This window comes from Astatotilapia calliptera, chromosome 14 (assembly GCF_964374335.1).
Source record: "Astatotilapia calliptera chromosome 14, fAstCal68.1, whole genome shotgun sequence".
Lineage (NCBI taxonomy): Eukaryota > Metazoa > Chordata > Actinopteri > Cichliformes > Cichlidae > Astatotilapia > Astatotilapia calliptera.
This window is the reverse complement of record NC_137435.1, coordinates 41215851-41240217: the sequence shown is the minus strand read 5'-3', so window position 1 is coordinate 41240217 and position 24367 is coordinate 41215851. Positions and strand designations below refer to the sequence as shown.

The 24367-nt window shown below is 40.6% G+C and overlaps 1 protein-coding gene across 2 annotated transcripts; it reads left to right on the top strand.

The window, feature by feature from the left end:
- The first annotated feature begins 231 nt into the window (after positions 1-231).
- Positions 232-19246, top strand: LOC113036700 (alpha-2-macroglobulin-like protein 1). 2 transcript variants are annotated; one of them, XM_080288781.1, is made up of 36 exons: positions 232-394; positions 534-717; positions 962-1118; positions 1332-1384; positions 1681-1701; positions 2929-3094; positions 3170-3254; positions 3331-3493; positions 4429-4546; positions 4634-4743; positions 4827-4991; positions 5145-5372; positions 5731-5794; positions 5869-6014; positions 6738-6887; positions 7039-7182; positions 7276-7357; positions 7450-7618; positions 8511-8736; positions 8898-9024; positions 9193-9314; positions 9426-9477; positions 9634-9717; positions 10001-10177; positions 13598-13673; positions 13873-14029; positions 15642-15716; positions 16316-16478; positions 16572-16759; positions 16940-17185; positions 17707-17831; positions 18190-18280; positions 18370-18438; positions 18520-18625; positions 18785-18826; positions 19038-19246. In XM_080288781.1, the coding sequence occupies exons 1-35, from the start codon at positions 309-311 to the stop codon at positions 18820-18822; spliced, it is 4413 nt and encodes a 1470-aa protein (XP_080144907.1). In that variant the 5' UTR covers positions 232-308; the 3' UTR covers positions 18823-18826; positions 19038-19246. The 2 variants fall into 2 exon arrangements, with proteins under 2 accessions (XP_080144907.1, XP_026048926.2); XM_026193141.2 differs by having other exon boundaries at positions 238-394; positions 18785-18862.
- The last annotated feature ends 5121 nt before the right edge of the window (positions 19247-24367 follow it).

The window sequence follows — 24367 nt, the reverse complement described above, 5'->3', positions numbered from 1 at the left end:
AATATGATATATACAAATCACTCAATTATCATTATGGTAACGTATGATAGGGTAAATAGAAAACAATCTCCTGGATCTCTTTCAGTTCTTTTGTAAAGCACAAATGAAAAAGTTAAAAACTCTATTTAAACCACTGAAAGTTGAAGGCACACGTCAACCAGTATGAAATATGTAAAATATTTACTTCTCATTTTCCTGGAACGGGGAACAAAGGTGTGTGCTGTCTGTGGTGTGGCTGAAGATGGGTGGGGCCTCTGCATCGGCAGCTATTTAACAGATGCTGACTCTGAGGAGCATCATAGTCAGTTATGGGTCAACCTGGGATTCTGAGTTGGACATGGGCGTTGTGCGCCTTTGTCAGCTGGGCGCATGTGGGCCAAGCAGGACCTGGACCGTAAGTTTGCCTCTATGATCGATTCTTTTTTTATGTCCTGTGAAATTTGTAACTGGTGCACATGAATTCTGATTTGAGATTTTTTCTTTTTCACATCCATAGAGGTAACTGCTGTATGTGTGTATCTCTGTGTCTGCAGGCAATATCTAGTGGCAGTTCCTGCAGTTCTTGAGTCTGGAGCTGAGACCAAATTCTGTGTCAGCGTTCTGGAGCTCACTGAGCCCGTGGTTGTGAATGTCACCCTGAAATCAACAGCGAAGAGCGCAACCCTAATGTCACTGCACACGTGCATTCAAGATGTTCATACCTGCATTGCTTTTTCGGTGAGCTTCCCAAAAGAAGCATTTATATATATATATATATATATATATATATATATATATATATATATATATATATATATAGCCCGTTTGTTTTTGAAAGAATTTTTCTCTCTTTTGATCATCCACATGACTTTAATAGAAAAGCTGGAGAGCGAAATGTGTGAGGTCCAAGTTAGTTTCGAAACATGTGCCCACTTAGCAACTGGCTAAAACATATAGCCAAACAAATATCCTGTGCTTCCAGGTTCCTGTTGTGACAAATGAAGAGGTGATGGATTTTCAGGTGAAGGTTGAAGGAAGCGGGTTTCAGTCAGAAGAAGTCAGAAAAGTCCTGATCAGAGCCTACAAACCGCAGACATTCATCCAAACAGATAAACCCATCTATCTCCCCGGACAACAAGGTAAAAATGAGCAATCATGCTATCTGTCCCAACAATGCAGCATAAGCATGATATGGAAGTATAAGTAATGTATCCCCAAACATCAACAGTTTTAAACTCAGAGAAGCCATTAGAAGTTATATAATATAATTAATAATGAATATAATGAGCTTTAGGGTTTGTGACACTGCTAGAGATCATTTTTCACGCAGTCTCTTTGGATGTGTCTTGAAGTGCATTTCAGAGTTGTCACACTGGACTCCAAGCTGAGACCTGCTAGTACACTGGTGAGTGTTTAAACTTTGTTAGGTCCTATTTACGGACAGCTTATGCATTTGAATGAATGCAATGAAAATGAGTTACTTCCATGAATTTTGGATTACTTATCCAGTGAAGTCGTAAGAGGCGGTTTCTACCTCCCAGCTGTCATTATGTAGCTTACATAAATCTTCATCTGAATTCATCTGAAGCCGCTATCATTTTAAAGTGTGGAGCACTCACAAAAAAGCCTAATAACTGTAACACTGCAAGATGACATGAAACCATTGTGCTCTTTGAACCTTTTTCCCTTCCTTTGTTGCAGTATGACATCATCGAACTGGAGGTAAGAACACAGTAGTGCATTTAAAAATAAATAAACAATATGAACACACAAGTCATAGTACTATGTTTATTTTATTCATGTTTTTATTATTATTGTTGTTTTTAACAAATCATGGCATTAATTTAAAGAGTTTAATGTGTGAATACATATAATATACACGCAGTGTTGGGAAGGTTACTTTTAAAATGTATTCCATTACAGATTACAGAATACATGCCCTAAAATGTATTCTGTAACGTATTCCGTTACGTTACTCGATGACAGTAACGTATTCTGAATACTTTGGATTACTTAATATATTATCATGCTTTTTACAACAACGTGAATGTACTATTGCTGTGTGATTTATTACTATTACTGAAGGTCCGCGACTCCGAACTGTAGTAAAGGGACCTCTGACTAATACGGCGGGGTCCCTGTCGGCTCGTAGCCGAAAAATAGCTTTACTTTGTTGTGTGGGTCAACTTTTCTTGCGAGAGACAGAGAGAGGCGTTGAAAGGCTGCTTAATGTTTCGGAGGAAAACACGAACACAGCGTACAGTCGAGTCTTAATAGCTTACTTACAACTGGGCTCGTCAGGCTCTCTTCTTGGCTGCAGTGGTTATTATTATATTTACATGCTTCCAGCTCCCGTTTTTGCTCGATGACAACTCGTACCTTTCCACTCCCCTTTTCCTCCCTCCTCGCGCTCACAGACACATAACGTGTATGGCAGTCCATTCTCCCTGCAGCACGGACTACACTGCCCATGATGCTACATTCTTTAGAGCTATGCTTGTAGCATTCTGCCTGTTAGCTTAGCACAACAACAACAACGAAAAGGCGCTCTCTCACCCAGGAAACACACAGTCGCAGAGACTGTAACCATGGCAACCGTAGCGCTGCCGCCTGGAACAACAGAACGTAGCTGTCAAACAAAACCCAAACAGTCCTGACCCGCGACAATATGAAACAGGAAAGTACCGCCGTGTAATCCATTTATTTCAACAAAGTAACTGTATTCTGAATACCAGCTTTTTAAACGGTAACTGTAATGGAATACAGTTACTCATATTTTGTATTTTAAATACGTAACGGCTCTACATGTATTCCGTTACTCCCCAACACTGTATATACGTATGATTAACACCTTTCAAAGTCAAATTGAGAGAAGTAATAATTCTTTGACCCACGTATTTGGTTATTAATTATATTCTTAATTATATTCTTTCATTTTGCATGTAACAGGATCCAAGCGGGAACAGGATCGGGCAGTGGCTCAAGACAAATTCAGATAACAAAATACTGCAGCTTTCATACTTCTTGAGTTCTGAGGCTCGTGAGGGAATATACAAAATCACTGTGACCATGGGTGAATCCAAAGTATATTACACTTTCACGGTGGAGAAGTATGGTAAGTTGGGCTGATTGTTACACTCTTCCCATTTGCAGTGAAGCTTAAACACTGACACGGACACTTTGTCCCCAGTTTTGCCCAAATTCGATGTAACTATAAAAGTGCCTGACGAAGTGAGTGTTGGAGATCAGAGCTTTAAGGCTCAAATATGTTCAAAGTAAGTAAACTGACAGATGTCTACTAGATTTTATTCTTATTTGTTTTATTTATGTATTTATTTTTAATTTTAACAGGTATACATTTAAGCAGCCGGTGCCAGGAAGGGTCACTGTAGGTGTGTGCCGACCTACTCTGGGACATTTTCACGGTTCAGAGTGGATCAGAGTTGCAGAGCACATTGATGAGAGTAATTCACATGATGACACAAATCCTGTGTGTCACTCAGAGACGAAGCAGGTACAGGTTCAGTTTCATCACTGCAGAAACAAAGTTCGCATAGAGGGTGTTTTCTTCTTTATTACAAATTTCTGCTCAAGTTTGTTTGTGCGATTAAAATAAATTAGGCAGGAATTATAACTGCTCCCTTATTCACAAACATTTCATTTAGTTGAGTGATGTTTTAAAGGCACGAGGCCTTTCCTGGCGCAATCCCAAAGAGATTTATGTCTCCTCCTGGAAGCAAACCAGAAACATTTTTTGTTGGGAATGTGTAAACTCCTGCACTACGCATTCACTATATACATAATTTATACAACCACTACAATGTTACCAAACGTAAACTTGGTGTGGAGTATCCCTGCAAAGCTACAACTCACTCTCAGACTACAAGTATCCGAGTATTTTGTGCCTTCTTCAGTATTTCCGTGTTTCAGAGGGAACTCTCTTAAATTGTCAGTCACATTTCAAATTAAAATGTTTTAATCTCTAAAATCCTTGTAAAAATATTAATAACATTTTTTGGTTTGACCTTTTTGAATTGTTTGACTTCACGGCAACAGCCCAAAGCAAAACTCAAACTCACTAAAAGAAAAGCAGCAAATTTCAAAGAGTCATTTGTCAAACTAGTCCTTGTAAGTGTGCACAGACCAGTAGTGTTTAGATATTATCAGTCATTACTTTAACGCAAAAGCAAAGAAGATAGTAGTAATAGTAAGTGTAAGGCCGACTAACTTAAGGCCCTTGTATTTAGGGCCTTCAGCACTAGGCTTGTTTTGTCTGAAGACTGTCTGATCCACTGCTTTAAATGTGCATATATGTGATGTTTGTGTCAGATCTGAATGATTTGCTTTGCTAAACTCTTGGAGCAAACTCGGATGACGGGTATCACCATGGCTGTCGTGCTGAGAAACGGCTAATATCAACTTTTATTTTGTTTTCACAATATATTCTAGGCAGATAAGGAAGGCTGTACCACTTTTACCGTCAACATGTCAAACTTCAACAAAGTTGATTCAACAGCACTGAACGATATCCTGGACATCACCGTTAAAATGGAAGAGGAGGGCACAGGCAAGACTATATTCATATTTAGTTTATTGTAACGACGCACTTTGGTGTATTGTAACAATATATCATATCTATTGCTTTTTTTTTCAGGTGTTTTGATATCACAAAAGCAAAGCATAACGATTTCATATGTCCTTGGAAGAGTGTCTTTTGTTGATACTCCCGACATTTATGAACCAGGAACAAATGTGCAAGGAAAAGTAAGTGTTTTTCTCAGTTATCATCATTTTGTAATACAGCTGAAATCCTGTGGATCCACACATCATCGTTTTCCTTTCAACAGGTCAAAGCTGTTTATCATAATGGTGAACCCATTCCTGACCGCATCGTGTACCTCTTTGAGGGAGACATTTCCCTGAGCTCAATACAAAATGTAAAAACTGACGAGAAAGGTGTTGCCGTGTTCTCACTTAGCACAAACGAATTAAAAGGTGACGTCCAACTCCATGTAAGTGAAAAGCTGCACTGACATTTATAATATAAATATATATATATATATATATATATTATAATATAAAATAGCTGTGATTTCATGAACAGCTAAAACTTTCTGCCCAAATGTTCCCCTCCTTCGTTCATTTATGTTTTGTTCCACAACCAGGCAAGCCTGGTGCCGACTCTGGATTATGCTGGATATAGAACTGCTTTCTTTGAGGTTGGAACTCACACTTTGTCCATGGTCAAACCGTCTTCTCCTGATGATAAAACAGTTAGCTTCCTGGAGGTAAAGACGAAGGACAAACCTCTTCCGTGTGAGACAGAAGAAGCCATATCTATCTGGTACACGATCGTGGGAGAGGCCCCAGGCTCTGTGGATCTGATGTATCTGGTGAGAAAATACATAGTAGAAAGACGCATGTCAAAGGCCTTAATGTTATTCAATGACAGCGTGGAGTTTGAACGTTCTGTTACACCATGATAAGAACCTGTATGGTAACATTTTGGTATTATTTAGGTGTGATCATTTGTAAGCGCTTGACCAAGAAAGTCAAAGTCACACCATTGAAAAAAGTTTGTTTTTTAATGTGTAGGTGCTTTCATTAAAATTTAAGATGAATAGCTTTAACAGTCACGTTAGTTTACTCAATCAAGTCACATGAAAGAACCAAAGCAGAACGGCAAAAAGAAAGGAAGTGAATATTTGCTGCTGACTGTCTCCTTGTGTCATTTTCTCCAAAATTATCAAGGTCTTGTCCAGAGGAGTTATTTCCGTTCACGGACATCAAGAGCTTAAAGTTACATCTCAAACAGGTGTGCTAAACATGGCTTTGATCTTGACTTTCAAATTTTCCCAGTAAAGTAGCTTTTGATGCTCTGTGTTTCAGTGAATGAGGGCGAGGTGTCCTTGAAGTTGACTGTATCTCCTGAGATGACACCAGACATCCAGATTGTGGCTTATGCTGTCCTCCCCAGTGAGAATGTGATCGCTCACAGTGCTGAATTCTCCACTGAGAAGTGCTTCACTAACAAGGTCAGTAAAGATTACTTAGTCGACGCTTTTACAAAATTATCAATATCAAGATAGCCAATAAGGCTAACCTGAAATAACATTTACTCGTAGGTGTACCAGCAAAAATTCTTTCATGTCATGGTTAAAGATTTCTGGAGCCATCACATGCAAATCAGACTTGGCCATAAATGTTTAAATAGTTAACTTTCCACAAGCAAGCAACACATTGAGTAAGCATGGTGTTTTCATGTTACCATGGTCACACGGGCCATGAAGTGACACTTTTTATATGGTTTTCTGTACCTATCCATCGGTCACCTGTCCAGCTCAATGTTCAAAGTATTCAAACAGAAAATTACAATGATGAAAAAAATCTATAAATAATTATCTTCTTTTCAACTTAAAATAGATTTTTTGAAATTGAAATGTTGCTAATTTTACTAAAACTAATTTTTAGTACTTTGCAAAGTGAGTAACCTCAACTCAAAAAGATTATTGTTATCATTTTATGCCAAATTGTAATGTTTCCATGTTCATTATTTTAGATTAGATTTTACAAAACATTACAAAACCTGAGGTCATTTCGAATTACAGGTGTTTATTTATACAGAATACAGTCAGATCCATTTGTATCACATGATTTTACTTGCCAAATATTTGTTCAAAGTTCACCTTTGTTCACCACCAGAGTTCACCTCACATATTAACATCTGGATGGTTTCATTTGGGTTTTGTGTGCATCAGGTGTCGGTACATTTTGTACCACCTTCAGCTGTCCCAGGAGATGAGACCAACTTCCAGGTGACGGCCCTGCCGCACTCTCTGTGTGGTGTGAGTGCCATCGACCAGAGTGTCCTCATCAAGGAGCCGGGGAAGACTCTGAATGCTGAAAAGGTAACAGCGTTTTTAACGACCACCAGGTCAGGTGGGATGTTGGATGTTGAAGGCTCAATACCAAATGCACAGCCCCTCCTTTTCTCTTTTGAACAGCTGGCAAGAGTAAGAGTGTACAGTAGAAAGATCATACATACATATTTTCTTTCAGATTTATGACTTGCTTCCTGTCAGGAAAGCAACCTATGTCCCATATGAGGTTCAAGATCCTATAGAGTGCATGGAAGTGAGACCAAAAAGATCAATTCTGCCGTTTCCTGAGAGTGGCAGAAATGATGCCCACACTGTTTTCCAGGTAATCTGCATACGTACCTGTAAGTCATATTTAGTAAAAAGCTTTTTGTTGTTTTTCCTGTAATGAACTATTTGTATGTGCTGGATTATGTAGAGTGTAGGACTGAAGATGGCAACCAACTTGGTTATTCAGTTGCCTTCATGCCTCAAGTACAAAGGAAGAGAATACTATCGAGGTGACTTTGAAGAGTGATGCTGATCATTTGAAAGAAAAATGAAGCAGTTATCTTTATGGTTGTTTCAATCTCTTTTTCTGCTTTCTTTGTAGACCAGTGCTTTTGGAAGGGTCCTTATCAAGTATACAAGTTGGACATATTAGAGAGAATACCAGATGCAGCTGCCTCTGGTGCTCCGGCACTTCCTCCTGACATTTCACCCATAAAAACAGTCCGTACTTTCTTCCCAGAGACTTGGATATGGGATCTGGTAGACGTTAGGTGAGCTTGTGTTGTAAACTGATTTGATAAACATTAAGTGCTTGAGAAAAGTCTTTGAGTGCATAATGAAACCAAAGATTCACCAGTTCTCCCATCAAGATTTGGAGTATTTTTATGTGCATTTTGTTTTTTGATGATGAAGGAAGTTATAATTTAAGGAGTTTTTGCAACTTCAAAACAGGGAAGGTCCGTACTACAAGAAAAAGCTTTTGTGTTTCTGTGCATGGAGTGAAACTGTAGAACAGTCTGAATATGGAATTAAAGCGACGTCCAAACATAAAACTGTTCAAAAAGAGTTATAAAAATATGATCTTCTCAAACTATAAAGAAAAGGAAAATATTGAAATTAAGTGAATGTCTCTATTTAAAAAAAAAAAAATCATGATGTGATATTATAGTGTATAGTATATCAGAAATCTGTTCACTATTGTTGTTACAGGTTATATCAGTAAGGAAGCAACTAAATATTAACTGATCATTTATGGCAAAGGGGTGGGATTAAATAAGTGTTTCCTTCTTCCCTCTCGACATGTAACTGAATCAGAACAGTAGCAATATTGAAATGTGCTGACTTTTGTTTAGTATTTTTTTCTCTCTTATTTTCTTTTCTAAATGTACCTGTATATTGTTTACCTGTTTGAAATAAATTAACAATCACTGATTTGGAATTGTAGCTTCAGTTAACCTCTCAAGCCTAACTGATCTCCTGCCTTTTGCCCCCATATCAGGGGACGTTGGGGCTTAAGAGGTTAAACATTTGTGCTGCTATTGTTAGAAGTTCTTCAGCAAAAATGTGTCCAATACTGCATCATTTAAAACACACTGCAAAAACGTTTTGTTGAGTATATTTTAGCCCCTGACAGAATGTTCTTGTGTGTTTGGGCTGATTCAGAGAATCGGGCACAGAGGAAATGACCCTCACCGTCCCAGACACCATCACCACCTGGGAGACGGAGGCTTTCTGCTTGTCTTCTGAGGGTTTTGGTTTGGCTCCTCGTGAAGATTTGAAAGTCTTCCAGCCCTTCTTCCTCGAGCTCACCATGCCCTACTCTATCATCCGGGGGGAGTTCTTTGAACTGAAGGCAACTGTCTTCAGCTACCTGACCAGCTGCATGATGGTAATCTGTGCTGCTAGTTAAACTCTGACGAGCAGCAAAGAATCACAGAATTACTAAAGAAAAACTTCAGTATTTCTGAGATGAATGAAAATACTGAGCACATTTAAACCTGTTCCTCAAAAGAGTCTATATTTAAAATGTATTGTTTGTCCCTGGAACAGATCACTGTAACACCAGCATCTTCCTCACTTTACACCCTCACCTCCCTGTTTGGTGACCAAACCACATCTTGTTTGTGTGCCAGCAAGCGCAAGACCTTCAGCTGGAGCTTGACCCCATCGGCCTTAGGTGAGGGTCAAGCTTTGGAGCAAATGCTAGAGGGTCTCAGTGTGAAGGAGCCATGTGCCCCTTTTCCCACCACTTCTCCTTTGAATCATTAGACACTGAGATCCCTTGAATAACGAGGGTTTGATCGTTTGCAGGATTTTGAAAGTCATTTTCGCTGATGTGTTTTAGGGGTTGTGGAAGTGACTGTGTCTGCTGAGGCAGTGGCTTCAGTGGATTTATGTGATTCTGGGGCCGTAACTGTTCCAGACAGAGGTCGCATCGACGTGGTGACAAAACCCCTCATAGTGAAGGTTGGTGCCATAAACACAAGATGCTAATGTGTTCACCACCTTAGTTTTTGGGGGGGAGAAAGTCAATCCATCTTGGTATAAATGTTAATGCTATATCTTCATGTCCCTCAGCCAGAGGGAGTTGAGGTGACAAAGACCTTCAACTTGCTACTACTCCCAGAAGGTCAGCATGGTTTTCTAAGGCTATCGCCTAGTAGAGCAGTTTTCTTTTAATACCACTATTTCAATAAATGTTAACTTCATTTCACTAAACTAATAGAAGAAATGACCACACTTGTACTCTTCCCCATGTAACGTGGCTGTTTTTGTCTGTGTGCAGGAAAAACTGTGAGGGAAGAAGTTCTGGTTGAACTTCCGTACAATGTGATTGAAGATTCTGCCCATGCTTTTATATCAGTCCTGGGTAAACCTACTACATGAAAAATTACATATGATATATAAATAATGTTTCAATTAATATTAAAAGACTATGCTGTGAGGCTGTTTTTTCCTACCTATTGCTCTATTAGAAGTTCATGAGTTGATTTTAAGCTTAGCAAGCATACTCAAAGTACCATCGGATTACAACAAAGTACTGCATTTGATGTATTTGGTATTTTTCTAGGTTGTTGGCATGTTTTCACTCATTTGAAATTAGATGATGGGTTAGTTACATGTTCAGCTTTAGTGAGACTTTTTTCCATCAGGTGACATTCTCGGTCGGGCTCTGAAGAACCTCGACAGTCTGCTGCAGCTGCCAAGTGGATGTGGAGAGCAGAACATGGCTCTCCTCGCCCCCAACATCTTCATCCTCGAGTACCTGAAAGACACACAGCAGCTCACCTCAACCATCGAGGAAAAGGCTACCAGTTATCTAATCACTGGTGAGTGCAGCACTTCTCTAAAGCTAAAGCAAGGAAAGCAAAAGTCATGCCTAGGTTAGGACATTTCAAAGCCAGATCTACCAGCTGAGTTAAACATACTTTAAGTAGAAAATGTTGATAATAAAATCTTGAAGTTTTGTGAACCAAACTAAAAGCTAAAGATATTGCAATCAATTTAATTCAATTCAATTTTATTTATATAGTGCCAAATCACAACATAAGTTGCCTCAAGGCGCTTCATAGATACAGAGAAAAACCCAACAATCATATGACCCCCTATGAGCAGCACTTTGGCGACAGTGGGAAGGAAAAACTCCCTTTTAACAGGAAGAAACCTCCGGCAGAACCAGGCTCAGGGAGGGGCGGGGCCATCTGCTGTGATTGGTTGGGGTGAGAGAAGGAAGACAGGATAAAGACATGCTGTGGAAGAGAGACAGAGATTAATAACAGATATGATTCAATGCAGAGAGGTCTGTTAATACATAGTGAGCGAGAAAGGTGACTGGAAAGGAAAAACTCAATGCATCATGGGAATCCCCCGGCAGCCTACGTCTATTGCAGCATAACTAAGGGAGGATTCAGGGTCACCTGGTCCAGCCCTAACTATATGCTTTAGCAAAAAGGAAAGTTTGAAGCCTAATCTTAAAAGTAGAGATAGTGTCTGTCTCCTGAATCCAAACTGGAAGCTGGTTCCACAGAAGAGGGGCCTGAAAACTGAAGGCTCTGAAGGATTTTCTATATACAAATCACACACATGCTCATAACTAGATGAAGAGGAACACATATACACAAAGTAGAAAAAGGCAAATGAATTACACTTCTTATTTTATTTTAAAATGTATATTAATAAAATATGAGCAGAATTTTGAGCAATTTGGACATTTCATAGGTTTTATGTTAAAATAGCAAACCAAAACACCTTTTTAATGTTGTGAGAAAAACACTAGCTCTTATCATTATGCATGATGCTGCAGTTCTACTTATGCTGTAAAGCAAACAGCCAATAAAGCGTGTTCTAATGACAAACACATCAGCTAAAATGAAGGAGAACTTCATTACTTTAAGCCAGTGCTTGCCAGGTGAAAACTACTGTGTGTATATGAAATTGAATCTGTTCAAAATTAAAAGCCAACTCTAAATTGCAACACAAAACAAACAACAAACAAAAACCACACACACAAACATTGGTAAGTAGATAACAACTAATGCCAGCCATACAATCAATCAAAAATTCCCCTTGAGTTGGGGAACAGGCTGACAAAAAACAAGCATGTTCTCAGAGAAACATCATCATCATCATTTAAATCTGTTATCTCAGGTTAAAATGAACTGTGTCTATTTACTGTTAAGTATGTTCATACATAAGTTTCTGGTAAGAAACTCAACTGTCAAATTTATTCAGATAGAATCGATACATACAGACTTTTATCTTTTTTTCCTCAAGCCGCACTCCGAAATATTCTTTTAGGAGCCATTGTGCAACATCAAGATGTGTCTGATTGTGTGAACTCCTCTGTAACAGATCCTCATTTATATGTAAAAGTACCACAACCACAGTGTGCAGAGCACAGAAAGCCATGCAGCTTTCAGCTTATGATGACGTATCCTCAGTGTAGTGCTTCAGACATGTTTGCTAGTCTCTCCCTGTCCTATTTTACACCATGGAGCGCTACTCTGCGATATATTTACTCTGAATAGGAACCTGGATTCAAGAAATAAGTGCTTAAAGTTCTGGTTCTGGTTTTGTAGCGTCATCTTGTGACAGTACAGTGGTTGGTTGCAGCTTGCATTGGTTTATGTTAGCTAATTAATCACGTCATCCTTTAAAAAACTTACGTTCATCACCCTGGGGACCATTTTCTGCCACGCCCGAAAAATGCTATAAAAAGATTATATATTCATATTTTTTTCCACTTTAAATTAGCCAGTCTTTTAAAACTACTTCTCCCTGAACTATCCATGTAAAGTTTTAATTATATTTCGGGGGTTTTAACCCTTTTAATTGCAGTTTAATTACATGAGCGCACCGTTTTTTTTAGCCCCCCAAAACAAAACGAAATATTTTTTAAAAAAAACATTTGAAGTAATATTTGATTGTTATTATAATTAGGCCTTTAGATGGACTAAAGATTGGCACCAACCTTCATTTCGATCGCCTTTTTTTTTTTTTTTCAGGACCAGAAAATGGTCTCCAGGCAGCAAATGCTCCTCCTCTAGGCCGAAATCAGTGCATCCTCCCGGGTTAACTCCCGACGATGACCGGGGCATGTTGCGTCGGACCCCTTTTTCCAACACACACGTCCGGTACCACGTCACAACAAATACGTCATTTCCTGTTGATTAAAAAAAAAAATGCACCCTCAAACGGTCCTAGGGGCCGAAAATGGTCCCGCCCGATCAGCGGGCGAAGCCGCTGCTGCACGCCGGAAATGAGGCTTCGTTTCCCGCAGGCCTGTTTAAGCAGTCCGCTGTTTTCCAGCCCGGGGTCAAATGTGGAGCAAGGGCGCCACCCGGTGGACAAATAAAAAAATTACAACTCTAAGGCCAGTACTGCAAACGGAAACGGAAACATAACCGATCACGATCGATTTGACCGTAATTTTTTTGCCGTGAAAAATAGCGTTTATAATGGGTTTCAATGGGGCACAAAACGGTCCCTAGGGTGATGAGTGTGAGTATTTTTGCTGCTAAGCCGTGTTAGGCTGATGTAAGAAAATCAGACTGAAAATTTGAATTTTTTACAAAAACGAAACCGGGTGGCAAGTTTGGCTATGCTACACCCAACACAGCGGAAATGGCGTTCATACGAATGAAAAAAGTGGCACAAAAAGAGCCCAGTATGACGTGAGGGATAATTATTAATCTCAGAACTGACGACTCACTGGGAAAAAAAGAGACTAAAACTAAAAAATTGGTCACTTTTGTACTGCCGCTGACTGCATTCAGTAGTTTTATGTTAGAAACCAATGTACCATTCACTTTCATTCGGTTTTTTTAAGCAGTAAGTTGTTCTTTATTGATAGCTAGCGATATTGAAATGGGAGAATTCACCTACTTGCTGTCAGGGTTTGTAGATCACTTGTGCACTGGTGGTTCACCAGAATAACGAGATGGAGTCTGATGTTGTTCACTCTGCACAGACCAGCGCAATCAGCCATGCTTTTTTCTCAAGCCCATCCAAACAGCTTACAACCTGATATCTGTTAGCATGTCTGCAGGGAAATCTCCATGTTACACCCTCCTTCACTTACATTTGGGCTTTGCTTTTCCTCACTTCTAGTATGAAGTAATCACTCAGTGAGATAAGAATTTCTAAACCAAAATAAGAAAATAAGTTTTCCAAAGAGTGTGGTATCTCTTTCTCAGAGGCTCATGTTTTTGTTTTTCTGTCACGTACATCAGTTTTCTTTTCTTTTACAGGCTACCAAAATCAGCTGACATACAAGCATACTGATGGTTCTTACAGTGCATTTGGAACAGGGGAGGGAAGCACTTGGTGAGAACATCACTCGTTATTCACACAGTTATATGGTGTCCCACATTTAAGACACAAGAGAAATTGCTGTGAGTTTGTTGCCTCTTCATGAAATGTGATTCATCCTGTTATCATTCTCACTCGCATTTCCAAAAATATTTAAATTACATTTAAACGGTAATAAAACTGTAGTTTTTTGTGTGTTTTTACTTGTTTTCAGGCTGACTGCTTTTGTGGTGAAATGTTTTGCACGAGCTGAGAAATTCATTCACATCGATCCCAGAAACATTGAAGAGTCTAACACATGGCTGGAAAATCAACAACGAGAAAATGGCTGTTTTAAAATGTCAGGGAGACTCATTCACATTGGCATGAAGGTACACCTGTATAGCATGAAACTGCCTGTCAGAACTTAGAAAACTGTTACTCATAGAATAATCCATAAATAATACCAGCCTAGATCACATTACAATATGTAAACAATGACTGGATCTGGAGGTAGAAGCTACATTTATTAGCAGTGGCTGTCCTAGCCTGTTTGGCGCCCTGGGCGAACACTCCCTCTGGCACCCCCCCCCCCCCCCCCCCCCACACACACACACACACACACACACATGAAGTATGCATTGTATGCAAACAGCTACCAAACAGCCATCATAATTCGCCACACAATGAGAACTGGACAAATCAACAACTGACAATTAATATTAAAATCTGTAACATGATGTATTGTTTGGAGTTTAGTCTGTTACTGTTGCTATTTTTACCATTTATTCTTGAAGCAACTGTAGCCCACATAATTTCCTTAGGGATTAATAAAGTATTCTGACTCTGATTGGTTCAGGATGAGCTGCCATTATCCAATCACACGTCTGCTTACCTGCATCTGTTGCTCGTTTCTCCTCCTCTTCTTTTCTCTTTTTTCTAAACTGAGCACCTGATGGCTTTGAACTTTTCTTGTCCATCTTCCATTGGTTTTAATTTTGCACTCCAGTATGAACACAACTCCTCGAGGACTCGAGGATCACCACAACATAACCTAACAGACCTACACCTTAGTTCACAGATTCACTTTGTCTGAGGTGTATTTCTGGGATTTCACACAACCCAGGATTCAGATCATGAACACATAGTGGGCTTGGATTTACATCATTATGAATGAAATGTGCTCTATCTGGAAGCAGCTGGCCCCTCCCCTTTCGATGGCTTGTGTGAGACTTTAAATCATCAAACTGTAAATTTTAAATTGTTATTGATCCTTTACCCCGAGTCCTAAAGTGTATATTTATTTTCTTACTCTTCTTATATTTGTTGTTTGTTTACTTGCACAGCTGCAACTGGAGCCTCGTCGTCTCGTCTCTCTATTTGCTGGACTGTCTGTAGCGGAGATGACAATAAAGTTTACTTTGACTTCAGCAGCGAGCAGGCGCACCGAGGGCTCTCGCTTTTTTTTTTTTTTAATATAGAATTTCGAAAAAACATCGGTGCAAATTATAAGTCTGTATCATGAAGTCTGGTGTTTTCGTGTTTGTTTTTATTTTGTTTTATTTTGCGAGTTGGTTATTAGATGCCCCTCCAGCCGGTCAGAGACTCCCCCGCAGCCCCGCCCTCTCCTCTCTGAGCCGCAAGCAGCAGGCGCACCTCGCAAACGGAGGGCGCCCTTACTCCCAGCAAATGGGCGATAGGAAACCGATCGGTGCCTATGCTATTCCCAGTATGCGCTGGTTGACGTCAGGGGAGCATGAGTACGAGCATTTTCTTCTTTTTTTTTCCCGATGCCCGTGATGCCGCCCCCAACCACGATGCTGCCCCGGGCAACCGCCCATGTCGCCCATATCTAAAACCTCTACTGTTTATTAGAATATGTAGGACACATTTTTGAAACACGACACTCACACCGTCTACAATATGCGCAGGTTAGAAATTCACATCCCTGCACGTTGGAGGCACATTGCTGATAAAGTTTCTTTGATGGTTTTCTATCCACAGGGTGGCGTGTCAGACGAAGTCACTCTCACTGCGTACATCACTGCGACGTTTCTGGAGAATAAGAAATATGCAAAAGTAGGTAGATGCCCCTGTGGCTGAAAGAATTCACATGTGTGTGCTCTTCCTTTGGAGATGATGACGTATCCTGCTGAACTGAAAAGCTCACTAGGTCACACCACGGGTTTATAATGCTGACATCTGTGGACAGAGAGCCGTGGCGTGTTTGCCTTTGTCTTTTGGGGGCTTTTCCCCCCTGTTTGACTTTAGTCTTTTGATGTGTAATTTGAATTTATTTTTCTATTCATTTGTGGTTATTATTTTATAGCAGTATGACAGAAGAAGTTTTAAGGGGTTCACAACAGAAAGTATAAGATCAAGGCCAATTGCAACGTAACTAAGGGCTCACCTGATCCAGCCTCAACTATCAGCTTTATTTAAAAACAAATCTCATAACAAAAACATTTTCATTCTTCACTGTGATAATTAAAAAGTCTTTCACTCACTGACTGCTATTATGCACATAAAAGACATCAACATCTGTTCTGTTTTGCTGCAGGGAGATAAGACCATGTTCACTGACATACTGCTGACATGTAACTCTGAAACTTGTTCCTGTTGTTTTGATCAGTATACTGAATTTTGTTCTGACACATTAATTGTGAAAATTGTTAAAGAACTCTGTGGTGAAGAAGAGCCTGGCTTGCCTCAAAGACTCCATGAATGACCTCAGCAACACCTACACTACAGCTCTGCTGGCGTACGTCTTCACCCTGGCAGGAGACGTGGAGACCCGCGCTCACCTTCTAGAGTACCTCGACAAGGTTGCAGAAAAGCAAGGTGAAGGTGCCTCATGCAGGAACCCATCAATCCCTCGTCATCAGAAATGCAGCTTACGTCGTGTCTCTGTGTCTGTTTGTGTGCGGCTCTCAGGCAGTTTCATCTACTGGACTCAGAAATCAACAGAAACGTCCGCCTCCCTGTCAGTGGAGATCAGCTCCTACGTGCTGTTGGCCCAAATCAGTGCTTCCCCGACCAGTGAAGAACTGGCTTATGCCTTCAGCATCGTGAGGTGGCTGACTGAGCAGCAGACCTATTATGGAGGCTTCTCCTCAACACAGGTAGTGAACTCCCATAGAGTGTATATAAAAGCCTCAGTTAGGTCAGCCCAGGTAGTGATTGCCCATGATTGCAACAATGTTCAGTCCAGTGTTTACTGTGTGTGAGTGAGAGAATGTTCATATTAATATGAATATACCGTATTCAAAGTAGTTTCTGTTTTGTATTTGCATCTTATATAGGACACAGTGGTGGCTCTTCAGGCTCTGGCATTCTACTCCACTGAGGTGTTCGGTTTTAAGGGCTCAAGCAAAGAGGGCTCAGAAAAAGGAGGCTCAAGCAAAGTGGCAGTTGCTACTCCTGGTGGCCAGGTTACGTTCCACGTCAACCGAAACAACAGACTGCTCTACCAGGAGGAGATAATAGTGGAAAACATAGCAGGGAAGTACATCGTGGAGATGAAAGGCAGCACAAGTGTTTCTGTGCAGGTCAGTGCCCATATCAACCTGGTTGTTCCAAATAAAGATGAAGTCACTGTTCACTTGTCATTTAAATTAAATAAATAAATGTTAGCGTAGTCAAAACTGTAGCCAATGGCGATTTTTTTTCTTTTAAGCCAAGTTTACTCTGTGTTACTGTAATTATTCTCATATAGCGCTTTTCTACTAGTACCCAAAGCATTGTATACAACATGCCACATTCACACCTATTCTCACAAGCACTGTCTCTAAACTGAGTGCGCTTCTAACGCCATTCATACCCATTCACACTCCGATGGATGCATCGGAGAGCAACTTGGGGTTAGTATCTTGCCCAAGGATATTTGACATGCAGACTGCAGGAGCCAGGGATTGAACCACCAACCTTCCGATCAGTAGGTGACCTGTACCTCCTGTGCAGGAGCCACCTAATCTATGCTACATACTACATCTGTTTCTTCTAACATATTTTATAGGAAAATAGAGCAGAAATCCTAATATAAAATCTTTCTTGGTTAACTTTGTTTCAGATTGCTGTTCGGTACAACATCCCAAATCCTTATGGTTCCTCAACTCTGAGCGTGGAGGTTAACGTGCAGTATAACCACAACAGTCAGTCTTCCCGACCCAAACTCACTCTGCTGATAAAGTCCCAGTAAGTACTCAGTAAGCACATTACTGCTACAGTAGAGGAATGTAAGGCCCTGCTGGATGTGCATCTGAGAAATGTAGTAGTTTCTACTCCAAACCCCAACAACAACCTTCCTTTCCAATCACAAACATAGTGATTGGTCTGGAGGGCGAGGCTAGTCTCAGTTATGCTAACCGATCACACAGCAGGCTGCAGATACTGTAAAATTGATGGACATTAAAGTGCAAGTGTAACTGACTGCTGTGGCGTAGTTGTTGGAAACCTATCCAGGAAGTAGGGTTAGGTATTGTTTTAGCAGCATGCTAAATCAGCAGATAGCCTATGCTTAGCACCAGTCAGTAACATGAGTGATTCTTTGCAGATACACTGGAACGCAGAGCACTACAAACATGGTGATCCTGGATATCAAATTGCTCTCTGGACACGTCCCAGACCCGGAGTCTTATGACAAGGTCAGTTATGACGTTTTCCTCACAGGAATTTTGTAAGAATTCCCACAGTGAGAGTGAAGATAACTGAACTAAACATTGTCTTTTCACAGCTCAAAGGTGCCCAGCTGGTGGATCGTGTTGAACAAAGGGAAGATCATGTTGTGGTGTACTTACGAGAGGTGAGAGGACATCACAGTGAGAAATACCAGATGATGATCTTTGTACTTGTTAACGAGTGCGTTGTGTCTTTTCCTGTGCAGTTAGTGAAGGACACACCTGTAGAACACAGCTTGGACCTCATAGAGGAGTTCCCAGTGGACAACCTGAAGCCTGCTGTGGTCCTGCTCTATGACTACTATGAGCCAAGTAAAACTCGAGCACAGCACACCAACACATGTTGCTCCTTAGTGGAGCTGTACAACAAACTGAGCAGTTAACAGGACTTGAAGCACTGAAGTTTTAAGTGTGTTGGACATGTAAAGAGAGTCACCCTCAGTCTTTTTACCGGCTCTTTTTCTCTCTCAGGTAACCGGGCTGAAGATGAATACCTCTATCCACACTGAGAAGGTCAGCTGTCTGAGAGGGAATTCCTCTACCCGTGAGGTAATACTTTAGAACTACAAACAGGAACACCTACAGGAAGCCTTTTTTTTTTTTGCCTGTCCAACAAATGTGCACCAATTTGACAATAACCTGATATTTTAATACAGTTTTTCAGGTAAATGAAAAAGCAACAAATAATTACTGTAGCTTCACTAAATTATTGCTTCTTTTGCAGCTTGAAGAGAGAAACCCTGACGTCATCATCAATTTCAGAATAATTTCACATCCTTTCGCTTTTACCATATTTTTTTGTGTTTATACAAATAGCATATTGTTGGTATTGTGCCACACTTAACATACAGCTGTGTATGTATTGCACATATTCAGCATGAAATGAATGCATGATGGAAATATAATAAATAGATCTGAATTCTGCTCTTAAAAGCGGTCTCTGTTCTTCCATGCTTCACATCATGTATTTAATCCATACGCCAATAAACTCAATGGTGCAAGTTGGTGGATTGGGGAAAGTACAAATGCAGATATTTCCTGAGTTTTCATCAAGAGGAATAAGGTGCTAACTTTTTTTATGTTGCAGTCAACTTGCAGTGTTTGTACAAACATGCTGCTAACCTGTACCATTATGGACTGATTCTTACATAGTGCTTTTCTACTCTCCTGGAATACTCAAAGCACTATCCAACACACCCATGCAGACTGGGGGAGCCAGGAATTGAACCATAAACCTTCCAATCAGCAGATGATCTGCTCTACCTTCTGAGCTACAGCCACCTAGTTTTTCACTTCTGGTACAGGGTTTTCATACCTGCAACTTTGGTATCAGGTGCCTTTTATGCCTATGCCCAGTGGATCCACGCGGTTTGACATAACACTATAAACATTAAAACAATGAGTACGTCTGCAGTGGATTTCCTTTTTTAGTTTGTTGTCAAATGTAAAACCAATACAAAAAATTTCACAAAACTAAACACAAATCAGGAGACTCAACTCTGCAAACCTCCAGCTTCCAAGTCAAAACCAAATCCCTATCTTCAAATCGTTCAGTTTTTGCGATGTTACACCTCAAAATTCAATTTTATTTATATAGCGCCAAATCAACAAACATCGCCTCAAGGCGCTTTATATTGTACAGTAGATACAGAGAAAAACCCAACAATCATATGACCCCCTATGAGCAAGCACTTTGGCAACAGTGGGAAGGAAAAACTCCCTTTTAACAGGAAGAAACCTCCGGCAGAACCAGGCTCAGGGAGGGGCGGGGCCATCTGCTGTGATTGGTTGGGGTGAGAGAATGAAGACAGGATAAAAGACATGCTGTGGAAGAGAGACAGAGGTTAAGAACAGGTATGATTCAATGCAGAGAGGTCTGTTAACACATAGTGAGTGAGAAACGTGACTGGAAAGGAAAAACTCAATGCGGGTATAGACCTATAGTAAACGTTTGACCTCTGTTATTGCCAACAAAGGTTATGTTACAAAGTATTGAGTTGTATTTTTGTTATTGACCAAATACTTATTTTCCACCCTGATTTACGAATAAATTCTTTACAAATCCTACCATGTGGATTCATGGATTTTTTTTCACATTCTGTCTCTCACAGTTGAAGTGTACCTCTGGTGCAAATTACTGACCTCTGTCATCATTTTAGGTGGGGGAACTTGCACAATCGGTGGCTGACTAAATACTTTTTTGCCCCACTGTATCTACCACAGGTGTTTAACTGGATTTCACTCAATGACCAGGCAGATTTTTTGTTTTCCTTTTTCTTTAATCTTCTTTTCGGCCACAATCAGCCATAGGTGAAAAACCTTTAAATACAACCCAAAACCCCCGAATACAAATTATTTTGTTATCACACATCCACACATTTGCAAATATTGTAAACAATCCCAAACACATTTTCCTTATTTAAACACATCAATGCAGTGTGTAAGCTTTGTAATACAACATTTACTTGAGTATTTTTAAACGCTCAAATTATGTAATTCTCTAACAACTGTACATGTACCTTGAGAAATACTGCTTTATATTACAGCTCTAAGTCAAGTAATCAGTCTGCATTCGAACTTAAGCAGTAACAAAAGTGTTTGTAATCAGCTTCTCCTAACCATATGTCTTCCATGTGCGGACCAACAATAAATAATGGAGCCGCTCGTGCACAAGCGACCAACTCACAGCACAGCGCTAATACTACGTAAGCTAGCGGCAGCCGCGATTCTTTAGCAGCTCACTTCAAAGTCTTTTACCATAGTCAGCAACCATTCCCTTACCGGCTGCCTCCCTGGCTTTGTAGATACTTCAGTTCCACACAATATTCGTGTTGGCGACAACTTGTTGAAAGAATTTTGCTGGGCTTTCCCCGAAAGTGGCAACTTCCTATCGCTCCCCAGTTTGCCTTTATCCTTCCCGACGGAAACCCAGACACAAGATTAGTGTGACTGTCACATTTACTTTTTTGCCTCAGGGCTCTCCACCTCTTACTCGGTTTGACTTGACAATGGTGTTAAGAAATCAGTTTTACCCCGGTTCTTTTATTCGTCGAAACTTCCAGAGACGGCACCGGAACTCAGTAGTCATTTCACAAAACCTTTATTCATCTTTATTCATCTTCATTTAAGCATGCACTTCTAGAAGGGAAGACGAGGCCGGTGTCCCTCTGCAAAATCTTCACCCCTTTGTTAGTTACAGCCAGCTTTATAGAAGCAACCCCATCATAAAACCCCCTACGGTGTGCTGCAAACTCTGTCTGTGTCTATGTGCACGAGCACATGAATGCCTACATGTGCGCGTTCCCACGTGTCTATGTGAGTGCTCGTGTGTGACTGTGTATGCATACCTGTGTGTATGTGTGAGTGCACATGAGTGAATGTGCGTGTGGATGTGTGTGTGTGACAGTTAAAACACTGTGAGTGTAGGTAACTCCCTAGAGGTCATAAAACCCATCTCCCTTCCAGACCACAGTTATCCAGTTACAAATGTTGAGACCCCCACCCAAACATCCTCTGGGGAAATTCCACTCAGTGGGGAAGAGATCTCCTACAATCTACTCCTAAGTTCACAACACAGTCAGCCTTTATTATATTGAGGGCAGTGTCAATGTCTCTACAATAGTTCTACATTCTATGTTAACACATTTCTAAACTCTAAAATAAGCTAAACACTGTTACAATGGAGAGAGAGATACTGATTGAAAAAGGTCAAGATATTTTGGCAAAATTGACATTTTTAGTATATTAATACGACCAATTAAAGATATAGGTAGTTTCATCCATCTGTTTAGAAGTGTAGTAACTGACGTCGTCAAGGAATTATAATGAGATAATTTCACACCCAGATAAGTAAACCCATGTTCAGATAGCAGAAAGGGAATATTGATTGGTGTCACGGCTGGCGGAGTGAGCCGTGTGGTGTGGAGGAAAGGGAGGACCCAAAATGCAGCAGTGACTGATGATACGAGTGATGTTTATTTACAAAGTGACAATGGCAGAAACAGGCAGTGAGGCATGACAAAACAACTGAAGAAACCTAAACTGGGAGAACTAAATGACAAACCTGAGACCATACAAAAGGGGTGCGGGGCAGAGAGACGCAGAGACAGGAACACCATAGAACGCAGACGAGCCGACAATGAACACAGACCGAAACCCACTAAATATACACACACAAGGTAATCAGGTAATCACACACAGGAGGGAAGAACAGCTGAACCTAATACACATGAGGACCGGAGGACACAAGCTGAACACAATGACAACAGACACAGACCTTCAAAATAGAATAGGAAATCCAGAACATGAGCCTTCAAAGTAAAGCAGGAACACACAGACTGATTTACAACACAACACGGGGACATGAACAGAGCACCAAGGACAGACACAGGTAGGGCTGAATACACACACCAAACTACAGGTTCAAATTCAAATTCAAATTCAAATTTTATTTGTCACGTACACAGTCATACACAGTACGATATGTAGTGAAATGCTTGGACAACTGCTCGTGACCTAAAGAGAACAAAAAAGGAAAAGGCTATGAATAAGATAGGAAATAAATATGAAAAATTAAAAAGGGTAAATTTAACTAGGAAGGAATAAAATATAAATTAAGGTTAAAAATGAAATAACTGTACAACACAAATTAGAATGAAGGGTAAATTTAACTGGGAAGAATAAGATAAAGATAAATATATAAATTAAAGTTGAAAATAAAATAACTGTACAACAAAATACACAATATAGAACTATATAAGAATGTATGAAGAAATCTAAATATAAATAAATATATACACAATAACAGCAGCTGTACAAGTATTAACTGGAAATGAAGAATATAGTGACCAGTGTTGTGCAAAACCAAAGTCCAGAAAGTCCAGTGTGTGTGTAAGAACTGTATGTGTGGGTCAGTACTGTGTGGTGGTGTGATTGAGAGACCGTATCGCCTGCGGGAAGAAGCTCCTCCTCAGTCTCTCTGTGTTGGTCTTCAGGGAGCGGAATCGCTTTCCTGACCTCAACAGAGAGAACAGTCTGTTGTTGGGATGGCTGAGGTCCTTCACGATCTTCCTGGCCTTGGTCCAGCACCGCCTGCTGTAGATTGAGTGCAGGTCAGGGAGCTCGGAGCGGATGGTGCGCTCAGCTGACCGCACAACCCTCTGTAGAGCTCGTCTGTCCTGCATGGTGCTGTTCCCGAATCAGGTTAAGATGTTTCCCGCCAGGATGCTCTCTATGGTGCACGAGTAAAAGTTCCTGAGCACCTTGGAGGGCAGTTGGAAGTCTCTCAAGCGTCTGAGGTGGTAGAGACGCTGTCGGGCCTTTTTCACCACGGTGTTGATGTGACAGGACCATGACAGGTCCTGCGTGATGTGAACTCCGAGGTATTTGAAGCTGTCCACTCTCTCCACTGGGCACTCGTTGATGACGGGGGTCTGGTAGTTCCTCTCCTGCTTAGTGCTGAAGTCCACTATCAGCTCCTTTGTCTTACTGACGTTTAGAAGGAGGTTGTTCCTCTGGCACCAGTTCTCCAGATTCCTAATCTCCTTCAGGTAGGCCGTCTCGTTGTTATCAGAGATCAGGCCCACCACGACGGTGTCGTCAGCAAACTTGATGATGGTGGTGGAGCTGGTAGTGGCCACACAGTCATATGTGTACAAAGAGTACAGCAGGGGGCTCAGAACACACCCCTGGGGGGCTCCAGTGCTGAGAGTGGTGGAGGCTGAGACATGTCCGCCCATCCTTACTGCCTGTGGTCTGCCAGTTAGGAAGTTGGAGATCCACTGACACATAGATGAGCTGAGTCCCAGATGCTCCAGCTTGGTGGTGAGTGTGGAGGGAATTATGGTGTTAAAAAGGTTCAACCCTAAACCAATACAAAATCAGAATAAACACAAAGCACAAAAATGAACTTCAAGGAAACACAAAACGCTGGGCCAAAATGACCCAGGACCATGACAATTGGAGGATTTTGTCGTTCGTTTTTATTCAAAAATAATATTTCAGATTTATCAAAATTTATTTTATAACCCAAAAATATACTAAATGTATTAATGA

Bases quoted from the DNA above. Each gene is read 5' to 3' on its own strand.
- LOC113036700 (XM_080288781.1), top strand. From the start codon at position 309: ATGGGTCAACCTGGGATTCTGAGTTGGACATGGGCGTTGTGCGCCTTT. The intron at 1,119-1,331 runs GTAAAAATGAGC...TGTGTCTTGAAG, and splicing joins CTATCTCCCCGGACAACAAG to TGCATTTCAGAGTTGTCACA. The intron at 4,744-4,826 runs GTAAGTGTTTTT...TCCTTTCAACAG, and splicing joins GAACAAATGTGCAAGGAAAA to GTCAAAGCTGTTTATCATAA.